This window comes from Nomascus leucogenys, chromosome 9, assembly GCF_006542625.1.
Source record: "Nomascus leucogenys isolate Asia chromosome 9, Asia_NLE_v1, whole genome shotgun sequence".
In the NCBI taxonomy this organism is placed as follows: Eukaryota; Metazoa; Chordata; class Mammalia; order Primates; family Hylobatidae; genus Nomascus; species Nomascus leucogenys.
Window position 1 is genome coordinate 6871987 of NC_044389.1, and position 25770 is coordinate 6897756.

Genomic DNA, 25770 nt, shown 5'->3' on the forward strand with positions numbered 1-25770 from the left:
TATGTTGACTTTGTAATCATTAAATTGTCACTTTTGAGGGGATAATATACACATATACTCAAGCTTCATATTTTGTTCATGTAGCTTGGATGTTATTTATAATTTATAAAAAAGAGTGTGTGCATTACATATCTATCAACATAATGGGTGTTCTACATGAGAACAGACAATAGCAGTTTTACCAAGGATTCAAAAAAGAAAAGGTTAAATTCTTGTAATTTTTTCTGTTCTCCTGAAACCCAAGTTTTATTCCTTGTTCTAGAGTGGATCACTGCAAAATTAGGATGTGAAAACCAAACTGTTTTAGAAACAAAACAAGTCTCATTAATAAGACTTGCAGAATACTTAAGTTACGAGGAGTAGCAAAATAGACAATTCTGTTAATGCTTTTTACAGAAGAGAAAAATCATGGATCACAGTTATGGAAGGAAGTCAATTTTTTAAAAGATTTATTCTTGGCTTTAAACGTATTTATAATGAGATTTGAAAACATGATAATTATATATACATTTAAGGCATTAAAACATGTGATTTAAGAACTTCTCCATGCTATTAACTCCCAGTTAAAAATGCTTTATCCCTTTTCTCTATTAAACATAAGAAAGTAACAAGTAAGGCCGGACACGGTGGCTCATGCCTATAATCCCAGCACTTTGGGAGGCTGAGGCGGATGGATCACCTGAGGTCAGGAGTTTGAGACCAGCTTAGCCAACATGGTAAAACCCAGTCTCTACTGAAAATGCAAACATTAGCTGGGCATGGTGGTGCGTCCCTGTAATCCCAGCTACTCGGGAGGCTTGAGGTGGGAGAATTACTTGAACCTGGGAAGTGGAGGCTGCAGTGAACCGAGATCATGCCACTGCACTCCAGCATGGGAGACAAAGCAAGACTCCATCTCCAAAAAAAAAAAAAAAAAAAAAGGAAGTAACAAATGAGAGTATCATCTTAAATTGAACTAATCTGCTTCTGTGGTAAGTTTAAAAGGGCATAGGCTCTGGGTCTTGTGATAGTGCTAAAAATAAAGCAGGCAGAATCAGTGCCAATTTGAAAGCAAGATATTTTCTCAAGTTTGAGTTTGGATGACCATTTTGTTGAAAAAAAAATTAACTATGAAATCTTCTGATTTGAAGTATCTGAATTTTTAGTTGAAGTAATTTAATTTCAGAGATCACATTGGAAGAGTAAAAAGGAATTAGAGTTACATTGAGGGTTCCATTTTTCTTATAATCATGCTGACTTAAGGATGAAGAATTGCTCAAAAGGAAATACCACTCTATCATATGCATCCTGACTTTTGAACAGGATGGAACTATAGCAGAACCAACATATTTGCATTAAGGAGAACTATTTCATCGTGAGTTACCTCTAAAAAAAATCCCCTAAAATAGTAGCTAAACTAAAAGGAATTATCTGCATCAAAATAACTGTACTAAGAGACCTCATTTCATTTAATGACACAATCTAAAAGAAAATTGTATGTTTATTTCACTTGTAAAATAATACTTGCAGTGATCAAATCCAAAGATTTAAAAGATTTTCTTTTCCCCACTCTTTTTTTTTCTTTGTAAAGATGGGGGTCTCCCTATGTTGCCCAGGCTGGTCTTGAACTCCTGGCCTCAAGCACTCCTCCCACCTCAGCTTCTCAAAGTGTTGGGATTACAGGCATGAGCCACTGAGCTCAGCCAAAGATGTTTTTCTTGATTAGTTAATAAATTACATTTAGTTTTAAGATATGCAACTGAAGCAAAAGTATACCAATACAGAATCGGGCAAAGAACATCTGATATACAAATGCTGAGGTAAATTTGAAACTAATTTCTTTTCTCATTGTGCATCATAAGTACTAATGTGTGGTTTGACATTATATTCCAGTCTTACAAACTGGAAAGGTTAAGAGTCAATAATTGACTGTCGCCTTTGCAAATGCTTAGATATATTTTTTAGTTGTAATTGTGTCCTGCTTATTTTGCTCACATTCTTCTGTACCGGCCTGGGAACTCTCCTGTTCTTTGATCAGAGATGTAGTACACTGCCGTTTCAGTCTCAGATAATCTTTTGAACTGGTGGGAGCAGTCCTAGTGGATTCGCTGACAGATATAAATTGTTTTTCTCCTGTTGAACCAGACAAAAGAGCTTGGGTATTTATCAATGCAAGTTCTTCGTCAGCTATTGAATTACTTTCCAAAAGAGAAATTTCATTGAAATTTTTAAATGGAGTTATCTGAGGAGAATTCAGTTCTTTTTTCTTTATGGGTGTTTCGTATTTGGTGCCACAACTCCTTGGTGGCTGAAATGCCTTCTGTGCAGCCGGAGAAACAAATGTACAAATGGGACTCACAGCTGGAGGTAAAGGCAGTCTACTCAAGAAATCCAAGGCTCTTTTCTTTTTGCATTTTTTTTGGTCATCAATCTCTTTCTCCCCTTTACAAGACTTTGAAGTCATTTGGGCTGAGACAGGTGTGGAAGCAGACTTCCTTTTGGCCATACAAAGCGATAAAGGACTTTGATAATATATCTCACAATTAGGAGAAGACATCTGATAAAAAAATGAAAATGTAGCCTATCATAATTATGTACCAACACGAAAAACTAAATCAAAGTAACTTTTCATTGAAAATATTTAAGCACACAAATATTACACACAGTATCCCTCCCCTAACTGCTAATAGGTTAGGTGATTTCAATTCACATTATTCCTATTCTAGATGGAAGTAATTATACATAAGAGCATATAAAATGACATGAAAAGAAAGGAAGATGAAGAATAATCACAGTAAAAGATAAAAAAGGAGGTAGGGGATGTCACTTATGCTTTTTAATCTTTTCTTTTTTATTATTAACAGATTAAACAAAGATAAACATTTTAAAGCCATCTTGAGAACACACACTATCTGGGTTCTAATACCTACTTTTCTAGCTTTGTGACCTTATTAGGCAATTGCTTAACCTCTCTCTATGCCATAGTCTCCTCATCTATAAAATGAGGATATACAGTAAAGTCCTCACTTAATGTCATTGATAGGTTCTTGGAAACTGTGACTTTAAGTCAAACGACGTATAGCAGGTCTTTGAGCAATGTCATTTCCTTCAACATCGTTTTGTTAGAACAGTGATGAGAAAACAAAATGGTTTTGTTATACATCACTTCCCTTAAAATCAGTTTCCAAAAACCTATTGACAATGTTAAGCGAGGACTTAGGTTTTATCTCATAGGGTTGTTATGAGGATTAAATGAGTTAATATAGATACCCTTAGCAAGTATTCGCTATTTAAGAATCAGCCATTAGCCAATATTAAAGACTTTAGCTTGATTTGCATCTACTGTGATTTAACCACTTAAATGGCTTAGAAACAGCTTACAAACAGCTTAGAAACAACCCTAATTGTATGGAACAGTGAAATAAATAGGCAAAAAACACTTTTCAATCACATGTAAATGAAAGCACCTGTTTGGAAAGTGTGCACCCAAAGTTTCATATCTTGCTTCAATAAATAAAATTTCTAAATAACCTATACTTACAGCAGCCACATAACCACCACACTTTCTAGTTAAGTTTAATTACATTTTACCATGTTTACTAGTATACAACACAGTATGTGATGGCCTCCATATAGAATACTTACAATATTCCTCGAGTTTACATGAACTTACCAGAAGCTTATTTCCTGTACCGGGAATGATCTGAGCAGTGTACGGCTCTGAAGTACAGTCTTTAGTTGGGGTGGACCACTTGGGATCATTTGCATGCAGTATATGCATAAGCTTGTTTTCTGCTTCATTGCAAAGTATGTCAATATTCTAAGAAAATAAATGGAAAAGCTGCTTTATAAATTGCAAACCCACATATTTATGTTTCCAAAAGTATTTCCTTTAAAAGCAGAAATGAAAAGTTCAGACCAAAAAAGAATGAAAAACCCTAAATGTGATACCAATTGTCAAACATGCCTATGCAAAATTACAAAACCAGTCTCAGTGATTTAGGGGAATCTAGCTGATAGGGAGAGGGGAACAGAGAAAAAGTATGTGTATCTGAAGGAAAGAGATCTTCTCAGTCATCTAGTTTAATCAGCAAGCTGTCATATGATCTGAATTGAAGCTGGAAGATTGGGGCTCAAGTCCTAGTTCTATTTACTACTTAATAGCTGGGAATCATCTCACATCTATAAAGGTACTTCTTTGGTTAGTGAAAAGAGAGAATTGCCTCACCTACCTCACATCTGTTCCAAGAATTAATTGAAATAATTTGTAGGTTAAACTACATGAAACTGTTGTTTGAGAAGTCACAACTGGTCAAGTATCAGCAATTTCATATGGTTTAACCTAATTCATGACAGTATTTTGTAAAACTTTAAAATGCTACGTAAATGACAGTTGTCTCTTCAGCAGGGTTAGTAAACTGCCTTTGAAGATGTCTCAGAGAAAATGTGGGGTGTAGGCCGGGCTCGGTGGCTCACGCCTGTAAAGCCAGTACTTGGGGAGGCCGAGGTGGGCAGATCACTTGAGGCCAGGAGTTCAAGACCAGACTGCCCAACATGGTGAAACCATGTCTCTACTAAAAATACAAAATTTAGCTGGGTGTGGTGGCACGCACCTGTAGTCCCAGCCACTTGGGAGGCTAAGGCACGAGAATCGCTTGAGCCCAGGAGGCAGAGACTGCAGTGAGCTGAGATTGTGCTACTGCACTACAGCCTGGGGGTGACAAAGCAAGACTCTGTCTCTTAAAAAAAAAAAAAAGAAAGAAAGAAACTAGGGTGTAAACAGTAGATATACTGTATGGGAACTAAATAATGACTACAACTCCCACCCCTAATTTAGAAACTAGATATAGCAGAGTGTTATTCACTATGCATAGAGTCTTTAGGTAAAATATCAACACAGCTTTCTTTATACAGCTACTCTAATGCTTTTAAAATATATTTTTATATAAATTCTGAATAACACACATTTCAAATATTAAACTAAAGAATTAAGAGGCTTATTTTTTGTGTATTCTTCACTAGTTACCAATTCATGAAATCTCAAATTTTACTGGGAAGCAGCACTGCGTAGCAGTTCCTAGTCTGGGTTCTGCATTCGATGGCCTAAGTATGAATCCTAGTTTTACTAACTTGGCATTTGACCTAAGGCAAGCCATTTAACCTGTTTCTCACTGATAAAATAGAAAAACAGTTCCCTACCTCATAAGGTTGTGGGAGAATTAAATGAGAAGCTTAGAACAAGGTCTGACATATAGTAAACACTCAATAAACACCAGCTAATATTATATAATGTATATATAGATTTAAGCAGAAAATGCATACATGATCTAGGGAAAATAATGTCAGTGTCTCTTATCTGGTATTAAATCAAGTCAAAGAGATATAATCTGTATAAAACACTAGATATGAAGTTTAAATGTAAACCTGTAGTCTGCATATTATTAACTAATCACACTGCTAACTGCTGCAAACCACAGATAACTCATATTATTCTTGTAACCAATTTCCAGTTTGCTTACAAAGTCTGCATTTCTGAACATCCTTCTCACAATTTCTCCCAACTCATTTCCCTTCAAGTCATTCTTCTCTTTCTAGTTGCTGTCATTTCCCCATTCCCACATCTCCTGAGGTTCATGGGCAATTAATATATGATTAAACTTTACCTCACACACTACCTCAACTATCCAATTTGTATAAAAGCTATTTCCTTGATACTGGACTGTCAAAATAGAAAAATACCAAAATGTGTGGTGATGCTGAAAAGTAACCTTACCTCAACAGTATTTTTCATTTTGTTGAATGTCTCTTGAAAGTGGCCCTCTTTTGGACTAGCAGAAAACATAGAAAAATCTCCAGCAAATAAAGTAGGAAGGCTTGATTTGGATTCTGGTCGCCACTGGAGGTTGCTTGCAGCAATTAACACATGAGGCTTAATAATGTCTTCATTAAGGTCTATCCAAAACTTTATTGCCAGTAAATTATAACATTCGTCTGACAAATAGATGAAAGGAGCAAGTCCTAGAATGAAAAAAAAAAAAAAATGTTATTATAGATGTGTTAGATAAATTTTAAGATGCAAGAAAGGAAACTCTAATATGTCTATTTATTTTGGTACATGCTAATAGTAAAAGCAAATCAAAATAGCTGAATTTGGTGAAAGCTCAGGTTTTCCAAAATGACCTGTTGCTTACAGTGCTAAAATTTCAATACCAATATGACAATACATTCTTTTTTTTTTTTTTTGGAGACAGAGTCTCGCTCTGTTGCCCAGGCTGGAGTGAGGTGGCGCAATCTCGGCTCACTGCAAGCTCCGCCTCCCGGGTTCACGCCATTCTCCTGCCTCAGCCTCTCTGAGTAGCTGGGACTACAGGCACCCGCCACCACGCCCGGCTAATTTTTTGTATTTTTTAGTAGAGACGGGGTTTCACCGTGGTCTCGATCTCCTGACCTCGTGATCTGCCCGCCTCGGCCTCCCAAAGTGCTGGGATTACAAGCGTGAGCCACCGCGCCCGGCCTGACAACACATTCTTTTACTGAGGTCATGTGGAAGTAGGTATACGCATACATTGCTAACAGGAGTATAGATTTGTGCAAGCTTTCTGGAGATAAATTTGGCAATACCTAGCAAAGCCACATATGCATTTACCTTTGCACCCAGTAATCCCATTTCTTGTACTCCACTCTGAAGATAGACCTCTAATAATAGTAAAATACACATGAACATAAAGTTCATGAAAACACCTGTGAACAAGGTTACCCACTGAAACATTATAATTATAAAATATTGGAAGCAGCTTTTATTAGCTCATATACAGGATAGAGTTAGATAAACTATGGTATATCCAAACAATGGTGTACCACGTAGCTGCAAAAAAGAGTGAGGATGATTTCTATGAACTGATTTCCAGGACACAGTGTTGAGCTAAAAAAGAAAAGCATAAAAGAAAGGCTAGAGTATGCTCCCCTTCTTATAAGGAAGAAGGGGATATAAGAAAATATACATGTATCTGTTCATTTGAGCAAAAGAAATCAGGAAGGATAAACCAGAAACTAAAGGAACAGGGTATGAGTGGGGGAAAAAGGAGGATTAGGATTGGGACTGCAAGGATAAGGAGGAAGTGATGTTAAGGACATCTTTTTGTACAGGTCTGACTCCTAGAACCACAGTGATATTTCACATACCCAACAAACCAACCAACAAACAAATCCAACTAGATATGAGGGAATCCAAAATGGAAGACAAACATTTCCCACCTCTGTCTGCTGAGAGGGCCTGGCAGTACTGATGCCTCCACAGTAAAGTAATGAGCCTATCTAGCAACCAGATCTTGGATCTAAACACCACTTTCTACTAAAAAAAGGAGCCAAGAGAAATGGCTGATTCCAAGACTAGGGCAGGGAACATACAAGATGAACTTGAAACATCTTGTGATGTCAAAAAATAAGGAAATGTTCAAAACGTGAAGAAAGCTTGTTGAAACAACACAGGAGTCTATATGAAAAAGCTCCTCATGGTCAAAGCTAAAAAAAAAACGTTAAACAATAAAATAATGAAGGTACTAAATTTTAACCTGCAGAATAAAATAAATGTTCTTGAGTCCACACTGATATAAATAACCAAATAAATACACTGGTGGAAAGGGCACAGCTTTTCCTTATAGAATTCCAATGAATTCCAATTAATGTAGAAGGAAAGAAAGGGGGAAAAATCATAATTAGGCAAATACCACAGTAATCATTGTTGCAAACAAAATCAACTGATGAATGCTACAGTTTGATGTGAAATAGGATTCAGTCTCAAAGAATCTCCCCCAAGATATTTATTAACTACAAAGAAAAAGGAAGTTATTGTACAGAGGAGAAACCCAGCAGATATCACCTTAACCAAGTGATTAAGATCAGTATCATTAACCCCTTGATATGATGTACTGAGAACGACACATCATCACTTCAGTGGTAGTCTTGCCAGAAATGCATAACTTTATCCTAGTCATGAGAAAACATCAGACGAACTCAAATTGAGGGCAATGCTACAAAATAATTGATCGGTCTATTCAAAAGCATAATGAAGATGAAAAAGAAGACAGGAAGTGTTAAAGATTGGTAGAAAATGCAGGGGAAAAAAACGACTAAATGCAATTTGGGATCCCAGAACAAAAAATGGGAAACAGGGTAAAATACCTTAAACTCAAACAATTTTTCAAATACATCTATACAATATGGGTAATTATACCACGATTAACTTTCTGATTCTAATTGTACTATGGTTATGCAAGCTGTTAACATTAGGGAGGCTAGGTGAGGAATATTTGGAAATTTCACGATTTTTGCAACTTGTTTAAAGGTCTGAAATTAGTTGAAAATAAAGAGTTATAATTTTTTTTTTTTTTTTTGAGACGCAGTCTCGCTCTGTGGCCTACGCTGGGGTGCAGTGGTGCAATCTTGGGTCACCGCAGCCTCTGCCTCCCGGGTTCAAGTCATGTTGGCCAGGCTGGTCTTGAACTCCTGGCCTCAAGTGATCCGCCTGCCTTGGCCTCCCAAAGTGCTGGGATTACAGGCATGAGCCACTGTGCCTGGCCAAGAGTTATAAAATTCTAAAGTGAAAGATGGGTAGGTGCTATCCATTCTATCCCGGGATAAACCAGGATAGAAGTGAGGCTAGGAAAGCTAGAGTTGGAAGAGGCACTAAGCATTTAATTCTACTCTTTATACTTTCTTGTTTTTGTTACTCTGAGAATTATGTATCCGTTGTAAATAACAGGGAATGGAAATGTCATTCTCAGATAAGGATGTTTATCCTATTGCAAATGATGGTTCATCTTTTCTTTCTTTTCATTTCAAATTTATTTAATGGATCTTAATTTTGAACACTGCTTTTAAAGAAATTATAAGTTTCTCAAGCATGTTCCATTTTCTAATTTTGGAATTTGCCTCTAATTATATTCAAAACTTGATGATAGTACTGTCCTGCTCCCAAATGTCCTTTTTAAATATATCTTGTTTTCCCCAATTACAAAATACATGTTTATTGAAAAACATTTAGAATACAGAAAAATAAAAAGTAAACAGTGTACTTTCCTCATTTCACTTTTATGTAAGTGGAGGTTTCCAGGTCTGGATCAAATTCCATCAAAAGAAATGGAAGCCTTACTTATTTCTTTAATAATCATGCATCTTGTACAACTGATAACAACTGGAAGAATTTTTAGTGTAACACTTTTAGAATCCTACACTAGGTAAATCTTCACAAGACAAAAGGATAAGAAGAAACTTTTTTTGCAGCTTTGTGGTCTGGCCTACTCTGAACTTGCATAGAATTCTTCGAACCTTTTAAATTCCTTTTAGAAAATGTCATTGAAACAATAAAGGACTCAGCAATTTACAAAACCACTGTCACAGATTCTACCTGGAGTGGATGCCATGGTGCGGGTGCAGATCCCCTTCAGGACCAAGGCACATGATCCTCCAGCTTCTGGGGAGGGCTAGCTATTGACAACTCACCTCTGAGTTCCCTCCTGGACTTGCCCTCTGTCGAAAGGCATTGTCTTGCTTAAGGCTATGCCCTTTCCTGGAGGAGCCACTATGCAATGACTGGCTCTTGCCTCAGGCTAGCAAGACTCTGAAGGGCCACCCAGCTCCAGAAGTCCCTGTGGGACTAACTGAACCTTTCTTCTCCTTCTGCCCAATCCTGCTGCATTTGCTTCCTCACAAGTGCTGTTCCTAAGGGCATTTTCTAATCTCCTACATGAAATCTGTAAGTCTGTTTCCCAGGGAAACAGGCTTTCCCCAAAACAAATCTTTCCCAACCTAAGAAATGTTCTCATTTAATTAACTCATTATATATCAGTGTTTCTGTAATACAGTAACAAAGCATTAGATTAAAAATATAGATGTCCCTGTTTTAAGCCCAACTCTCAAATGTTGAGTTTGCTTTTGTTTTGTCAGCATGAAGTATAAGAAAGAACGTAAGAGCTTTAGGGCCTGAAAGTATGAGTTCAAATCAATTTATAGCACTGTGACCCTGAGCAGGCTACTTAACCTCTCCGAGCTCCAGTTTCTCCACCTGTAAAGTGGGATGATAACAGCAAACGAACAGTGTGACTATGAGGACTGTATGAGATGCTGTATACCTGGAGTTTTCAACAACTGACCCCTGCTTCAACCCATTATGTCAGAAGTGGAAGTAGAAATCCAAACAGAGTCCCTGTCCTTGAAGAGATCATTGTATTACTGGGGCTAGTAGGTGGCTTATTCAGAAATGTACAGGTAGGATCATGGACCATGTGACAAGTGCTGAAACAGCCAAACAAACAAAATGCTTCAAAAGCTGGAGGAAGGAGGATCTAACCCAGACTGTAAGCATCTGACTAGGGAGGTAATATCTGAGCTGAATAATGAATAGGACAAATTCATCAAGAGGGGAAGAACAAAAGAACATCTAAGCAAAACAAAGAACATTTTTAAAGGTAGGAAGCATTAAATGTTATCAAGCATCAGGAATATGAACTTGTACAGTTTGTTTTATTATTATGTTTTAAAGTAGTTTTTTTTTTAAATTTAGCTTTTATTTTTATAGAGACAGAATCTCACTATGTTGCCCAGGCTTGTCTCAAACTCCTCGCCTTGCGAGCCTCCCGCCTCAGCCTCCCGAAGTCCTGGGATTACAAGCATTAGCTACTGCGCCCAGCCTAAATCAGAGTTTAGCTGAAGTGTGTACGGTGGTGGTTTAAGGCAGGAAGTTGAATGGTTTTGGGGGTATACAAAAGAGTCTGGGTTTCATTTTCTAAGGGACAGGGGACCACTGAAGATTTTAAGCTGGGAGGCATCATGACTAGATCTAGGTGTTAGATAAAGACTTCTGGTTTAAGGTGGCTCCTTGAAACTTTCTAATAGAACTTTAACACTTAAAAACAAATTAAATTTTAAAAAGGAAACATTCACCCAAAATCTACAAACATGGACTATCATATAAAATTTAAAATCTGGTGATCAAGAAACAGAAGATTATGGATAGAACTAAGCACAGGAAGGCTCAGAGACTAATCTCCTTCCCCAACTAAACTGGTAAAATGACATTTTTGAGAATTCTATTATTCCTAAATCTGAAGAAAACAACAGAAGAGGTATCTTTACCTTTTTCTTCTTCTGAATAGAAATGAGAAAAAACTGCCGGGGACCAAACAGGTGACCAGGACTGACTGACATAAGGAAAGATTCCAGGATGTTACAGGATGCATTGTGACTAATTCCCAGTACCTGTGAATGTAGCCTTATCTGGAAACAGTCGAGGACAACTTATGATGGGGTTATGTCACAATAAACCCGTCGTTAGTTGAAAATGCATTTAAATAGGGACACACCAATTGGAATGATGACGGATTTCTCATCTAAGACCAGAGGCCAGAAGGAAGTGGCACAATATTTTTCAAGTACTCAAAGAAAAAATTATCAACTACAAATTCTATATTCTGAAACCATTCTCAAGGAATAAAGGAGAAATAAAATATTCTGAGATGAGAGAAAACTAAAAGAATTTTCTCTAACTCAAAGATTGCCTAAAAGAAATTGTTTAAACAGAAAAGAGATTAAAGGAGGACTCTCAGAGCACCAGGACTGAGGACAATAGGATGGAGGAAGAAACAATGGAAAGAGTTTGAGAAATGGACATATATGATAAGCTATCATTTCCTCATGCAGTTTATAAATTATGTTTGATGATTAAAACAAAAATAATAATACTATGATATCCAAGAAAACAGTACTTAAAAGTAGGGAAGATAAAGGTCTGTATATGGTCACTATCCAATCCCTTTCCCTCCAAAATCAAAATGAAAGCGAAATTCTCATGCTTCACTTAGAGTGGTAGAATATTGATACTAGTAGACTGTTGTAAGTCATACATATATGTTGTAACACCTAGAGAAACAACTACAAAAATCATACAAAAATACCCGAAAACACTAAAAATAAATCAAGATGGAATCCTAAAATATATTTAAGTAAACTTCAAGGAAGGCAAGAAAAGAGAAATGGAGGAATGAAAAGCAGGAGAAACAAATAGAAAACAAATAATAAAATGACAGAGTTGAATGCTGGCATATCAATAATTACCTTCATTGTAAATGATGTAAATATCCAATCAATGGACAGAGATTGAAAGAGTGGATAAAAAATTATAACCCTACTATTTGTTCCTTATAGGAAACTCACTTTAAATTCGACAAAGGTAGATTAAAAACAAAAGGATCGAAACAGATATACTCTGCAAACATGAATCAATTTGACTTAATTGGCTTTCCTTCATGTGGCAATAAATGTGACTTTCAATCTCAAAAAAAAAAATGCATTTAATACATTTAACCTACTGAGCATAGAGGTTAGCCTAGCCTATCTTAAATGTGTTCAGAACACTTACATTAGCCTACAGTTGAGCAAAATCATCTAACACAAGGCCTGTTTTTAAAAAAAAAAAGTGTTGAATATCTCATGTAATTTATTGCATACTGTACTGGAAGTGAAAAAGAATAGTTGTAAGGTACTCATGTTTTGTTTTCAGACCATTATAAAGTTGAAAAATCCTAAGACACGCTGGTCACAGTGGCTCAAGCCTATAATCCCAGCACTTTGTGATGCTGAGGCAAGTGGATTGCCTGAGCTCAGGAGTTCAAGACCACCCTGGGCAACATGGTGAAACCCCATCTCTACTAAAATACAAAAAAATAAGCCATGTGTGGTGGCACGTGCCTGTCGTCCCAGCTACTTGGGAGGCTAAGGCACAAGAATTGTTTGAGCTGGGGAGGTGGAGGTTGCAGTGAGCTGAGATCGCACCACTGCACTCCAGCCTGGGCAACAGAGTGAGACCCTATCTCAAAAAAAAAAAAAAAAAAAAGAGGTCATATGTGTAGGGTCCAGCCCTACGGGGCTTAGCAGGTGTTCTCCTCGTGTGTGAAGACAAGAGATTGTAAGAAATAAAGACACAAGACAAACAGATAAAGAGAAAACAGCTGGGCCCAGGGGACCACTACCATCAAGACGCGGGAGACTGGTAGTGGCCCCGAATGGCTGAGCTGGCTGATATTTATTGCATACAAGACAAGAGGGCAGGGTAAGGAGGGTGAATCTTCTAAGTGACTGACAAGGTGAAACAATTCACGTGATTACAGGATAGGGGGCCCTTCCCTTTTAGGTAGCATACGTCAGCATTTTCTTCTCCACACTTATAAGAAAGATCAAAGACTTTAAGACTTTCACTATTCCTTCTACCGCTATCTACTACGAACTTCAAAGAGGAACCAAGAGTATGGGAGAAGCATAAAAGTGGACAAGGAGTGTGACCACTGAAGCACAGCACCACAGGAAGGGGTTTAGACCTCCGGATGACTGCGGGCAGGCCTGGATAATATCCAGGCTTCCACAAGAAGCTGGTGGAGCAGAGTGTTCCCTGACTCCTCCAAGGAAAGGAGACTCCCTTTCGCAGTCTGCTAAGTAATGGGTGCCTTCCCAGACACTTGTTACCGGTTGACCAAGGAGCCCTCAAGTGGCCCTTATGCAGGCGTGACAGAAGGCTCACCTCTTGCCTTCTAGGTCACTTCTCACAATGTCCCTTCAGCACCTCGCCCTATACCCGCCAGTTATTCCTAGGTTATATTAGTAATGCAGCAAAGAATACTACTAAAAGCTAATGATTAAGATTTATAATGATTGCTAATTGTCCATGATCATCTCTATATCTAATTTGTATTATGACTATTCTTAATCTAACTATTTTTTTTATTATACTGAAACAGTTTGTGCCTTCAGTCTCTTGCCTCGGCACCTGGGTAATCCTCTGCCCACACATATGGGTAGGCTCTAATATAATGAGTGGTGTCCTAATATATGGGGAAATTTAGACACAGACATGTACATTGAGAGACCACCACCTTACGATGAGGGCAAAGGTGGAGGTGAGACATCTACAAGCCAACGAATGCCAAAAAATACCAGCAAATCACCAGAAGCAGAGAGAGAGGCAATGAACAGATTCTCACAGCCTCAGAAGGAGTTAACCCTGCCAACACTTTGATCTTGGATTTCCAGCCTCCAGAACTGTGAGAAAACAAATTTCTGTTGTTTAAGCCCCCAGTCTATGGTTCTTTGTTATAGCAAATACATACAGAGCGTTACTCATTGAACTGGGAAAAATGATCTAGAACCAGAGACATCTTCCAGGGATATATACTGTATCATGAATAGAAACTCAAATATCTAGCCCTAACACTGTAACTAAGGGGGGGGTGGGAAATTAATCTTGGATAAGTAGAAAGAGGGTCAAGAATTACACTGGGTCATGGCACCGAACTTCTCACTTTATTTTAGTGTAAGTCCAGTGTTTTGTTTCCTACAAATCTACCTAACATTTTTTTTCTGCTTTATACAAATGGTTTCTCTTACATGCACACACACATTGATTCACTAATTGTTGAATGCAACTAATATTTTATAAGATTTGAGTAACTGTTCAATAATTACATCATTACAGTGAATTACATAATATGTTTCTGAAAACAGCAAGCAGAAAAGATGATTATCACTTTTTCTTTATTTTGAGATGCAGTCTCGTTCTATGGCCCAGGCTGGAGTGCAGTGGTGCGATCTCAGTTCACTGCAACCTCTGCTTCCCAGGTTCAAGCGATTCTCCTGCCTCAGCCTCTTGAGTAGCTGGGATTACAGGTGTGTGCCACCACACCTGGCTAATTTTTGTATTTTTAGTAGAGAAGGGGTTTCGCCACATTGGCCAGGCTGCTTTTGAACTCCCGACCTCAGGTGATCCACTCACCTCAGCCTTGATTAGTACATGTTAACAAAAAATCAAATGAAATATGAAAGTGGTCAATATTTGAGTGCCTAAGGACCTTGTCCCACAGAGTTCTAAAACTCAGCAGCCAGTCTCAGGGCCCACTCACAGTACTCTAGAGCTTCATTCATGTTTCCTTTCAATTTGTACAGAAACCTAAGGAGGCTTAAGCTTTCCAGGTCTAATGCATTTCTCTGAAGTTTCCTTAAAACCAGTTTCTCCAAAGAATTGACACTTTTATCCCTTGAAAATTATGCCTTTTCTATTTTTATTGCTTTTAAATAACGGTTAATTGCACTGACATCAGATTTCTTTTGAAATTCCTGAAATCTACCATAGTGCAAATAAATGTCTTGCATTATTTCTTCTACCACTGGTTTCATGCATAACACTTTTTGAAAAGCGTCTTCAGCTTTTCTGTGATTGCCTGCTTCTATATACATTCCTGCCAGGCCTATATAGGCAACCTCAAATGTGGGCTTTTGTTCCACAGCAGATTCAAGATGAAATACAGCTGATCTCATCATTTTGTCTACCTTTTCTCTGTTCTGCCCTCTAGGCTGCCTGTTGGTAGCTTCCTTCATTTGGATATTTTGTGTCCTGTCACAAAGCCCTATATGGTGATGCAGGAAGGCAGAAGTGGGAGTTGCCTGCAAGGAGGTTTTTAAGAGCTCAAGAGCTTCATCCACAAAGCCTTCTCTTCAGTAAGAAGAGAAGACATATCCAAAGACATATCCAAAGACAAAGGTCTGCATATCCAAAGTCGAAGGTCTGCGTGGACATATTGGCCACAGCTGCTTCAAAGTACTTTTCTCCTTCAGTTTCCTGTCCTTCATCCCAAAGCTTCAGGGCAAGGAGAACCTTACTATATCCATCATCTACATTTAGCCTGACAGCCTGCCTTAGGGTAGGCAAAGAAAATGACTTGTGATCCGCTGTTGCTAATTTAAAGCCATCCAGGCGATAGGCGGTGATGGCATACCCAGTGTTGAGTTCAGGGTTATCAGCATCCACTGCCAGATCCTTTTCAAAGCAGGCCTTGGCCTGTTCATAATTCTTTCCTCCACATTTCAGCAAGGCCCGTTCTTCCTCACAGTCCATCTCTGGACATTCTATTCTATAACAGAAAGGATTTGAAAACTTCTTGCAAATGTTCTCTACCTTGTCCAGGTAAGTCTGGGTTTCTGCCAGTCTGCCCATGTGGTAATACACCCAGGCAAAGTTGCCCCAGGTTACCAGGCTTCTCACATCTAACTGATTGGCATGTTCTTTCTGGATTAAGTCGTCAGCCTCTTTCAAGTTCTCCAGCACTTCCTCATTCTGGCCTTTCGGGTGTTACACGTAGGCTAGTAGGTTGTGTATTGTGTATTCCCACACTGTATTTAGTGTCTAGAAACCCAGTCTGGTCCAAGACTCTGTTTTCCAAATCAGGCATTTCATCATCTTTAATTGATACCTCCCATGTAAACTGACATCTTAACTGCTCCAGACTATCCTTGATCATCAGCATTTTTACTCATGGTTGCTGTGAATTAGACAGCAGTTCTGCAGTGGTTTAGCCGGACTCCTCTGACATCTAGGCCTCCTCCCTTTTTCTTCTCCCACACACCTTGCCATGGGGCCAAGAGCTAATCTCGTGTCAGTCCCCATAACAAGCACAGGCTCCCCCATATATATACACACCTGCTATATACACACAAAAACTAACATTTAAAAAAGGCAGCACAGGCTCTCAGTCGTCCCAAATTCCCTGGATTCCGTTTCCAGGCTTTGGATGTGGCCTTTCTGGGCACCATCTCCTCCTACCTCTTCATCTCCTCGAATCCTTTCACTGGGGCCTCTGGAACTCAGTAAGATCTCTACTACCCTCATCTCTACTACCCTTCCTGCAGGTGCTCTCATTGCCATCTTTTTGCAACAAACCTGGTTCTTGTCTGCCTGCACAGTTGCCCCTGCAGACCTTGTGCTACTGGAGGCTGAGATGAGGCAGATGTCTTCCTCATGCTTCACTGCTGCTCCTCCCACTCTAAAAACACTCAGTTTTGAACCTCCTGTTATCAGACTCTGTCATTCATTACTGTTCCTTGGTACAGGCATCCATTGACCCCGGCTCACTCATTGCCTTTCATTCCTTGAAGATTTTAACTCATAACTCACTGTCATTCTGTCATCACGATGGTCTTGTTTCCTGGAAATTTCAGTATCCTCACAGGCAATCCTTCCAATACTCTGTTGCTCCCAAGTTCCTTGTTTTCTTCTTAAATGATCATGTCCTCTATTTTCCATTGGTAACTCCAATGGACATACCCAAGACTTTTATTTCCAATAACTCCATTTCCCCCAGAATCTCAATTTAAAGTACCTCCTTCTTCAACCACCTACCTTTGATCTGCCCAGTTCACTCCCTCTAAAACCCTAACTCAAACCCACCGGGACCTACAATCAGCTTTTCTTATCTCCTGTTCATTGATCCACACTCTTCTAATGTCTCTTCTTTGCTCTGCATTGTGTCCAAGGTCAATTATTTAAATCCTCCTTTTGCATATACCCCCAAATTCTTTGCCCCTCTTGCTTTGCATTACTTACCCAGCTAAACTACAGACCTGCTTAATTTCTACTTTCCAACTACTTCATGCCCACACCATCAGAGCTGAACACGGCTGAAAAAATATCACACAACAACAATATATTCATGAACATTAAACCTCCAGTGGGCCCTGGCAGTCATGATGTGTTTACTTAGTCCTTTTACTCTACCACTTTCTTAGATAATGATTTCATGCCTTTCCTCTTCTCTCAAACCTTCAACACCCTTTTCTTTTTCTTTTTTCTTTTTTGAGACGGAGTCTCCCAGTCTGGAGTGCAGTGGCACGATGTCGGCTCACCGCAAGCTCCGCCTCCCAGGTTCACACCATTCTCCTGCCTCTGCCTCCGGAGTAGCTGAGATTACAGGCACCCGCCACCAGGCCCGGCTAATTTTTTGTATTTTTAGTAGAGACAGTGTTTCACCGTGTTAGCCAGGATGGTCTCGATCTCCTGACCTCGTGATCCACCCACCTTGGCCTCCCAAAGTGCTGCGATTACAGGCGTGAGTCACCGCACCCGGCCCCCTTTTCTTCATTCTGACTCTCAGCTGATGATTTTGTGCCTTGTTTCAGTGAGGAAATAGAGCAATCAAAAGAGGTCTGCCACAAGTTTCCTCCTGTATATCAACTCTTCCACTGGTATCTGTACCTGTGATTACAGATGAACAGTCTCTCCTGCTAGCTAAGGCCAATCTCAACAGAGCCTCTAGATACCATACCACACAGTATCTGAGAACAGCGCCCCACAGCTGTTCCTGTTTTGCTTCCATCTTGCATTTTACCTTCTTTATTGGATCGTTCTCATCAGCATACAGTATCTCATCAGTATGCTATTAGCACTTTCATCTGAAAAAGCAAATGTTCTCTTGATCCTGATTCCCCTTCTGGCTACTGATTCATTTCTCTTCTTCTCTTAAAGCAAAAATCCTTGAAATGCCTATATTCACTATCATTCCTCCTTTCCCTCCATTTCCTTTGGCCCACTTCAGTCCACTGAAAGTGCTCCTCCATGGTGTTAAAGCCAATGATCAATTCTTGGTCCTCACTTCATTATCAATTCTATGAAATAGCATTTGGCAGACTTAATCACTCTCACTACTCGACAATTCTTTTTTTCTCTTGGCTTTCAGCCAGCATACCTCACTCTCTCCAGTATTCCTCCAATCTCTCTGGCCATTCCTCTGTTTCTTTTACTGACTCCTATATTTATATTTATATTTCCCTGCTTCTAAGTATAAAAGGCTTCAATCAGGTCTTGGATCTCTTCCCTTCTCTATCTACTCCCATGCCCACAGTGACCTCATCCAGTCTCAAGGCTTTAAATGTCCCCTGTATGACTGGCCGGGCGCAGTGGCTCATGCCTGTAATCCCAGCACTTTGGGAGGCCAAGGCGGGTGGATCACGAGGTCAGGAGATCGAGACCATTCTGGCTAACATGGTGAAACCCTGTCTCTCCTAAAAATACAAAAAAATTTGTAGTAAAGACTCCCAAATTCATGTCCAGCCATTCCTCTGAACAGATTCCTATGTAACCATCAAGGAGACGTTTCTACTTAGATGCGTAATAAGCATCTAAAACTTAACTGTCTAAAACTGAGCTCCTGAACTTCCCCACATACGTGCTTTTCTTGCAGTCTTTCCTTCTAAGTGGCAATTCCATTCTTCCCAATGCTCAGACCATCCTGCACTGTCCCCTACCTTCAAAATACAACAAGCATCTGACTGCTTCTCACCACTGCCATTGCTTTTGTTTGGTTCATCTTCATCTTTGCCTAAGTGCTTGAAAGAGCCTCCAAATGGCTTGTTTGTACTCTTGCGCCCCCTACAGTCTATTCTCAACACAGCAGTCTGAATGACCCTGTGAAAACCTGTCAAACTGTGTCCCTCTACCTGGAATCTTCCTGTGACTTCCTGTCATCACAGGAAGTTACAGTCCACACAAGGACCCCCACACGCCCTGGCTCTTCACTGCCTCTGTCCCTGGCTGTTACTTCTCACCCTCTGGTCTCTGCCAATGCTTAACAGCACACTAGGCATGATCCTGCTGCACTGCGGCCTTTGTAATTGCCTGGAAAGCTCTTCTCCAGATGCCACATGCCTCACCTCACTCCCTCAATTCCTTCAAGTTTCACTCAAATGTCAGCTTTCCAGAGAGGTGTCTCTCCTCACCTCTCAATCTAAAATTACATCCCTCTCTCTTCTCTGACATTACCCCCCAACTCACTTAATTTTTTTTCTGAGCACTAAAAAAACTATACACATGTATGTTACTTATTTCTTTGTTTGTAATCTCGCTCCCCCAACCTCATAATGTAAGCTTTATGAGGGTAGGGATTCTTATCTGTTTTGTTAATTGCTATGTACGCAGCACTTAAAACACTGTCTAGCACATAACAGTCATTAAATAAAAATTGATGAATTAAATGAACAAAAGTTATCCACCTTCTATAATAATAATAAAATGTGTGAAACGAGTCACCCAAATGTGACCAAGATGAAATAAAATGGCATGGGAACACTGTGGCTTACTAATATAATATAGTCAAAGAAAAACCCACAAAGCACTGAAACATAACTCACCAAACACAAACACGTTTAAAAAATAAGGAGAAAAGAGCACAGCAAAACAGAAAGAGCAAAACTCCTAAGAAAACAAAACTCAACAAACAGAAGAAAATTCTTGAATTCTTCACAACAGATTCATGCTATTGAATTTAGTAAGACCATATATTCAATAAAAGCTTGACTCTGGCCGGGCGCGGTGGCTCATGCCTGTAATCCCAGCACTTTGGGAGGCCGAGGCAGGCCGATCACGAGGTCAGGAGATTGAGACCATCCTGGCTAACACGGTGAAACCCCGTCTCTACCAAAAATACAAAAAAATTGGCCGGGCTCGGTGGCAGGCATCTGTAGTCCCAGCTACTCGGGAGGCTGAGGCAGGAGAATGGTGTGAACCTGGGAGGCGGAACTTGCAGTGGGCTGAGATGGCGCCATTACACTCCAGCCTGGGCAACAGAGTGAGACTTCGTCTCAAAAAAAAAAAAAAAAAAAAAAAAAAAAAAGCTTGACTCTGAGATAATAAATAGCCCTGTACAATGAAAAGTAGAGTGTATTGCCAAAGAAATAAATTGAGGACACCAATATAACATCACAATGGGATAAATACATACACTAGAAATAGTAAGAAAACATAAATTGCAGAAAATAAAATTAAGGACAATTTCTATAAAATTAAGTACACAGACTAGGATGTAAATTGTTACCCCTGAAATAATATAGAGTTTCTTTTCATTAAAAATCAGAGGTTCAGAGGCTTACTTTCAGATCACTAGCTAGCTAGCAAATTTGCCAACTGGTAGCTCCAACTAATCATAAGAGATTTTAAAAGACAATGTTTTTCAAAAGAATCAATAAAAAAATTAAATATATTGTGCATTACCTGTTTTTTTCACAACAGAAACGACAAATCCTATTAGGTCCACCTCAGAACAAGATGGCTGAAAGTCTGGATCTAAAAATTTGCTGAAGTGAAGGGGCTCCCGTGGCTGGTAAACCTGAAATAAAATTTCATCTGAAACCTACAGAAAACAAAACAAAAATTCAGTATATGGAGATTCCATAAACTAACAAGCACTTATCAAAACTGAAAAATTACAATGAAAGGTTTGTACCGGTAGTTGTTGATACTGAGTTTTTTTTGTCGCTGCTAACTGTATGTTAGCTCTTTCAGATTTACTTTTAGATTTTGAAGTTGCAAGATGATAAATTCTGTATCTCTTTCCTTCTGTTAACAGAGAATATAAATCTGATGATGGACGCCAAATACTCAGTATAACTGTTTGGAGAAAGATGAGAAAGAGGCAATGGAAGAAGTGATTATCATTTAAATTTTTGTTTCAAAATAAATACAGATCCTCTTTTATATTATCTCTTTGTGGGCGTTAGTAGTGGATTTTGCTTCTCTGATATAAACTAACTTTATACTTTATCTGGATTTATAATCATTTTGTTAGTAAGGTCATTTTTTAACTTAATAAAACTGATAAAAACAAAGCATTTACATACTCACCTGAATCTTTTTCTTTTTTTGAATAGCTTACAATACGCAACTTCCACACGGTTGTGACATCCCTTGATAAACCTTGTTCCTTTTGTTCAGCAGATTCCATGGCCTTCCTGATTTCCAACTGGATCTGAGCTTGTTTCTTATCATTCAACATTTGCCTGTGATTATTCAAGGCTCTTAACTGCTCTTCACTGAAATAACCCTGTGACCATTTAAGGTATTGGAATAAAAAGCAATCAAAACATAAAAGTCCCATCTATTGTAACTGGATGGCTTTAAACTGGACAAATACAACAAAATTAGAGCTCATCTTAAGGGTGTGGTTAATGTGAACAGTTTCTCACATAATATTCTCAGGTGCCTCAAACTATTAATAATTCTATTTCCCTACGGCAAAAATGATCCTCCAATTATAAATGTACTCTAATAATCATAATCATCACCAACTACATTACAGATGGCTAACATTTGAATGCTCATTATTTTGAGAAATAGATCTATGTGTAATAAATGTACTAATTCATTTAATCTTCACAATCCAGGAGGTAGGTAATATCACTGTTTCTGTGTTGTAGGTAAAACTGAGGCACAAAGAGAACAACTAATTTGCACAAGCCACATAATTAGAGGTTGGCTCTAGAACCCTCATTCTTAGCCCCGGGAGTATAATTCCATTAACTTTGAAATAGTAGATACAATTTAAAACAGATATGTATTAAATATACTTTTATGTTAGCCTCTATACTTCTCTCCTACTCACTTTAGCAAATTTCTACTTGTACCTCTTGGGAATCTTACCCAGTGTAACAAAAATAAACAGATAAATCAATAAACAAATAAAACAGGAAATGGAATTTAGACATGTAACATACCACACTGCTGCTACACTTTAGGATATTATACATCTTAATATCCTAATCTATACTGGGAAGGGAGACTTATCTATACTGAAAAGGGAGACTATCCAATCTCTGTATCATATAGAGGTATAGAGATTCTAAATATGCAGGCAGTGTTTAAACAATTTTGTTGTAAAACCTGATTTCAAAAGGCCAACATTCAACATTGTTACTGCAAACAAATTCTAACAGGACTGTTTTAAAAATGGATGCCTATGTTCTCCTCAAAGAATTACAAAGATAACTTTAATAAAGTCAAATCTCATAGACTCATAGGCACTTAGAACCCTAAAGATAACCTACTCTTAGGTTTTCCCTTGCTAGAAGGTGGAAATGAGGTCCTAAGAAATAAATACATCACTTGTCCAGTTACAGAGTGGCTGGGCAAGGCCCTACTCCAACTCTTATTCTGCCTCCTTATGTCCAGACAAAAAAATATTGTTAAATTTTGTGGATGAAATTAAAGCTATCTTCATGATGATTCAAGAATGCACAAGCTTCAACAAATAATATTATAAAAGATAGAGGCAAATAATTTTTCAAGAAAGAATCATAAAGCTTTCATTTTCAGACCTGCAGTAAGTATACTCACAGGTTTTAAAACTGGACTCACTTCTCACAGAGAGAACCCAAATCGTAACATTTCAGAACAGGAGGGAATTCTACTTAGTACAGCACTGCCTACATTACTGATGAAATATTGTTTATTTTGTAGTCCCACTATTTAAGAAATTTAAGGCTATATTCACAAGATTTGTTAAGTCATCAAGTAAATGAAATTAATCAATTAAAAACCAGGAGTTTTGGTAAACGATTTGCTCCTTCCTCCCTAACAAACTAATCTTAGAATTTGAATTTTTTTTAGATATCTACCTGTCTAAAAACTTAGGAGGTAGCTTAATATATAAAATTATGTTCTAATAATAGTAACTAACATTTATATGGAATTTTTATATAGATTATTGATTTGATCCTAAAACAACATTTTATGCCCATTTAATAGTTTTTTTTTTTTTGAGACAGAGTTTTGCTCTTGTTGCCCAGACTGGAGTGCAATGGCATGACCTTGGCTCACTGAAACCTCCGCCTCCTGGATTCAAGCGATTCTCCTGCCTCAGCCTCCTGAGCAGCTGGGATTACAGGCACGTGCACCACGCCTGGCTAATTTTGTATTTTTAGTGGAGACGGGGTTTCACCATGTTGGCCAGGCTGGTCACGAACTCCCGACCTCAGGTGATCCTTCCGCCTCGGTCTCCCAAAGTGCTGGGATTACAGGTGTGAGCCACCGCGCCTGGCCAGCCATTTTATTCTCATTTACTCTGCTAATAAAATGAGAGTGCCACGATTCTAAAGCCTATGCTACTTCTAACAGTTTAGTGCTTCTGAAACATTTCTACCCAAGTACCCTTAGGGTAGAGGATTATCAAGTACACTCCAGGTAGGACTTGAGAAACAGCTAAGAACATGGAAACTAAGCCATTACTTTGAAGATATTTGTTTTATCTTAAAAATAAAAAAGCTTTTTTGCTTCAGAGTACAGAGGGGACAAAAATAAAACAAGTTTTGCCTGCATTTTAAACCAAATTTAATTAATACCTAAAATGCTAGAACCTCCCATCCTCTACTTGGTATATGGTTGAAAACACACCACCACACTTGTTTGGCACATCACTGAAAATCCCAGAAATGTACACATCCCTTTTGAGAAATGCAGCATTTCAACATACTCCTTTCTGTGATGGCCGGAGAGTCTAAAACAGCTTTTCACCTTGAATAATCATCAAGCCTCATTATATGTCCTCTTACTCTCTCACCTCAAGGTAAGCTGGGTCTGCTGCATTCTTCACTGCTTCGTAAAGCTCTGCACCATCTTGCAGAGCACGAACTTGCTGTCTTGTTAGTGCACGTGATGGTAAATATGGTTTTGTTGTGTTTTCTAAGAAAAAAAAGGATTATTAATGCACTAAACTGTAAATTTAAAAGCAACCAAAACTAAAGAACCAAGCATAAAACACCCAAAGAAGGGAGATTTAAAAATAAGAAACTATAATCTGCTAAAAGTTTTTTCTTTTCTTTTTTTTTTTTTTTTTTTTTTTTGAGACAGGGTCTCACTCTGTCACCCAAGCTGGGAGTGCAGTGGTGTGATCTCGGCTCATTGCAACCTCTGTCTGCTGGGTTCAAGTGGTTTTCCTGCCTCAGCCTCCCGAGTAGCTGGGATTAGAGGCATATCCAACACGCCCGGCTAATTTTTGCATTTTTGGTAGAGACGGAGTTTCACCATATTGGCCAAGCTGGTCTCAAACTCCTGACCTCAAGTGATCCACCACCTTGGACTCCCAAACTGTTGGGATTACAGATGTGATCCATGACACCTGGCCTGCTATAAGTTTTCTAGGAAATTTTGAAACTAGTGTACTCATGGTTAAAAAAAAAGTCATACAGAGTTTAATTACAGTAATATGTGAGTTAAGCATAGGTATATTTGTTTTAATGTATTTCACTTCATTGAGTTTCACAGATACTGCATTTTTTTAAAAACACAAATTGAAGGTTTGTGGAAACTAAGTTGAGCAAGCCTACTGGTGCCATTTTTGCAACAGTGTGTGCTCACTTCATGTCTCTGTCACAGAGCTCTGACAGAGATGTATAGAGTGATTAATGTTATTTTCATGACTCCTAACACAATATCCATTTTGTGGCCCATGGATCATGGAGTCATTTCAACTTTCAAGTCTTATTATTTAAGAAACGTGTCTTGCTGGGCGCGGTGGCTTACGCCTGTAATCCCAGCACTTCGGGAGGCCGAGGCGGGTGGATCACCTGAGGTCCGGAGTTCGTGACCAGCCTGACCAACATGGTGAAACTTCGTCTCTACTAAAAATACAAAATTAGCCAGGCGTGGTGGCGCATGCCTGTAATCCTAGCTACTCCAGAGGCTGAGGCAGGAGAATCGCTTGAACCTGGGAGGCAGAGGTTGCTGTGAGCCGAGATCGCACCATTGCACTCCAGCCTGGGCAACAAGAGCGAAACTCCATCTCAAAAAAAAAAAAAAAAAAAAAAAGAAAGATGTCTTATAAAGAATAGCTGCCATAGTGATTTCTCTGATAGACATGGGTAAAGTGAATTGAAAACCTTCCAGAAAGGATTCACCATTCTAAATACCATTAAGAACATGAGTGTTTCATGGGAAGTCAAAATATCAACATTAACAAGTTTACCAGAAGTTGATTCCAACCCTCATGGATGACTTTGGGGGGGTTCAAGACTTCAGTGGAGGAAGTAACTGCATATGTGGTGGAAATAGCAAGAGAACTAGAATTAGAAGCCTGAAGATGTGACTGAATTACTGCAATGTCACAATAAAACTTAAATGATGAGGAGCTTCCTGCAATGTCACAATAAAAC

The 25770-nt window shown here is 38.7% G+C and overlaps 1 protein-coding gene and 1 pseudogene across 1 annotated transcript in view; both read right to left on the minus strand.

Annotated features, from left to right (window-relative positions):
• Window positions 1–979: 979 nt before the first annotated feature.
• Window positions 980–25770, minus strand: part of BRCA2 (BRCA2 DNA repair associated) — an 83581-nt gene continuing 58790 nt past the window's right edge. The window contains exons 21-27 of the mRNA XM_003270250.4: window positions 24180–24301; window positions 21470–21668; window positions 21072–21235; window positions 20840–20978; window positions 5753–5997; window positions 3653–3799; window positions 980–2536 (exon numbers count right to left, since the gene is read on the minus strand). Coding sequence (XP_003270298.1) covers window positions 1928–2536; window positions 3653–3799; window positions 5753–5997; window positions 20840–20978; window positions 21072–21235; window positions 21470–21668; window positions 24180–24301 — 1625 coding nt within the window. The 3' untranslated portion in view covers window positions 980–1927. The remainder of the gene's footprint in view (window positions 2537–3652; window positions 3800–5752; window positions 5998–20839; window positions 20979–21071; window positions 21236–21469; window positions 21669–24179; window positions 24302–25770) is intronic.
• Window positions 14866–16335, minus strand: LOC100602539 (annotated as a pseudogene).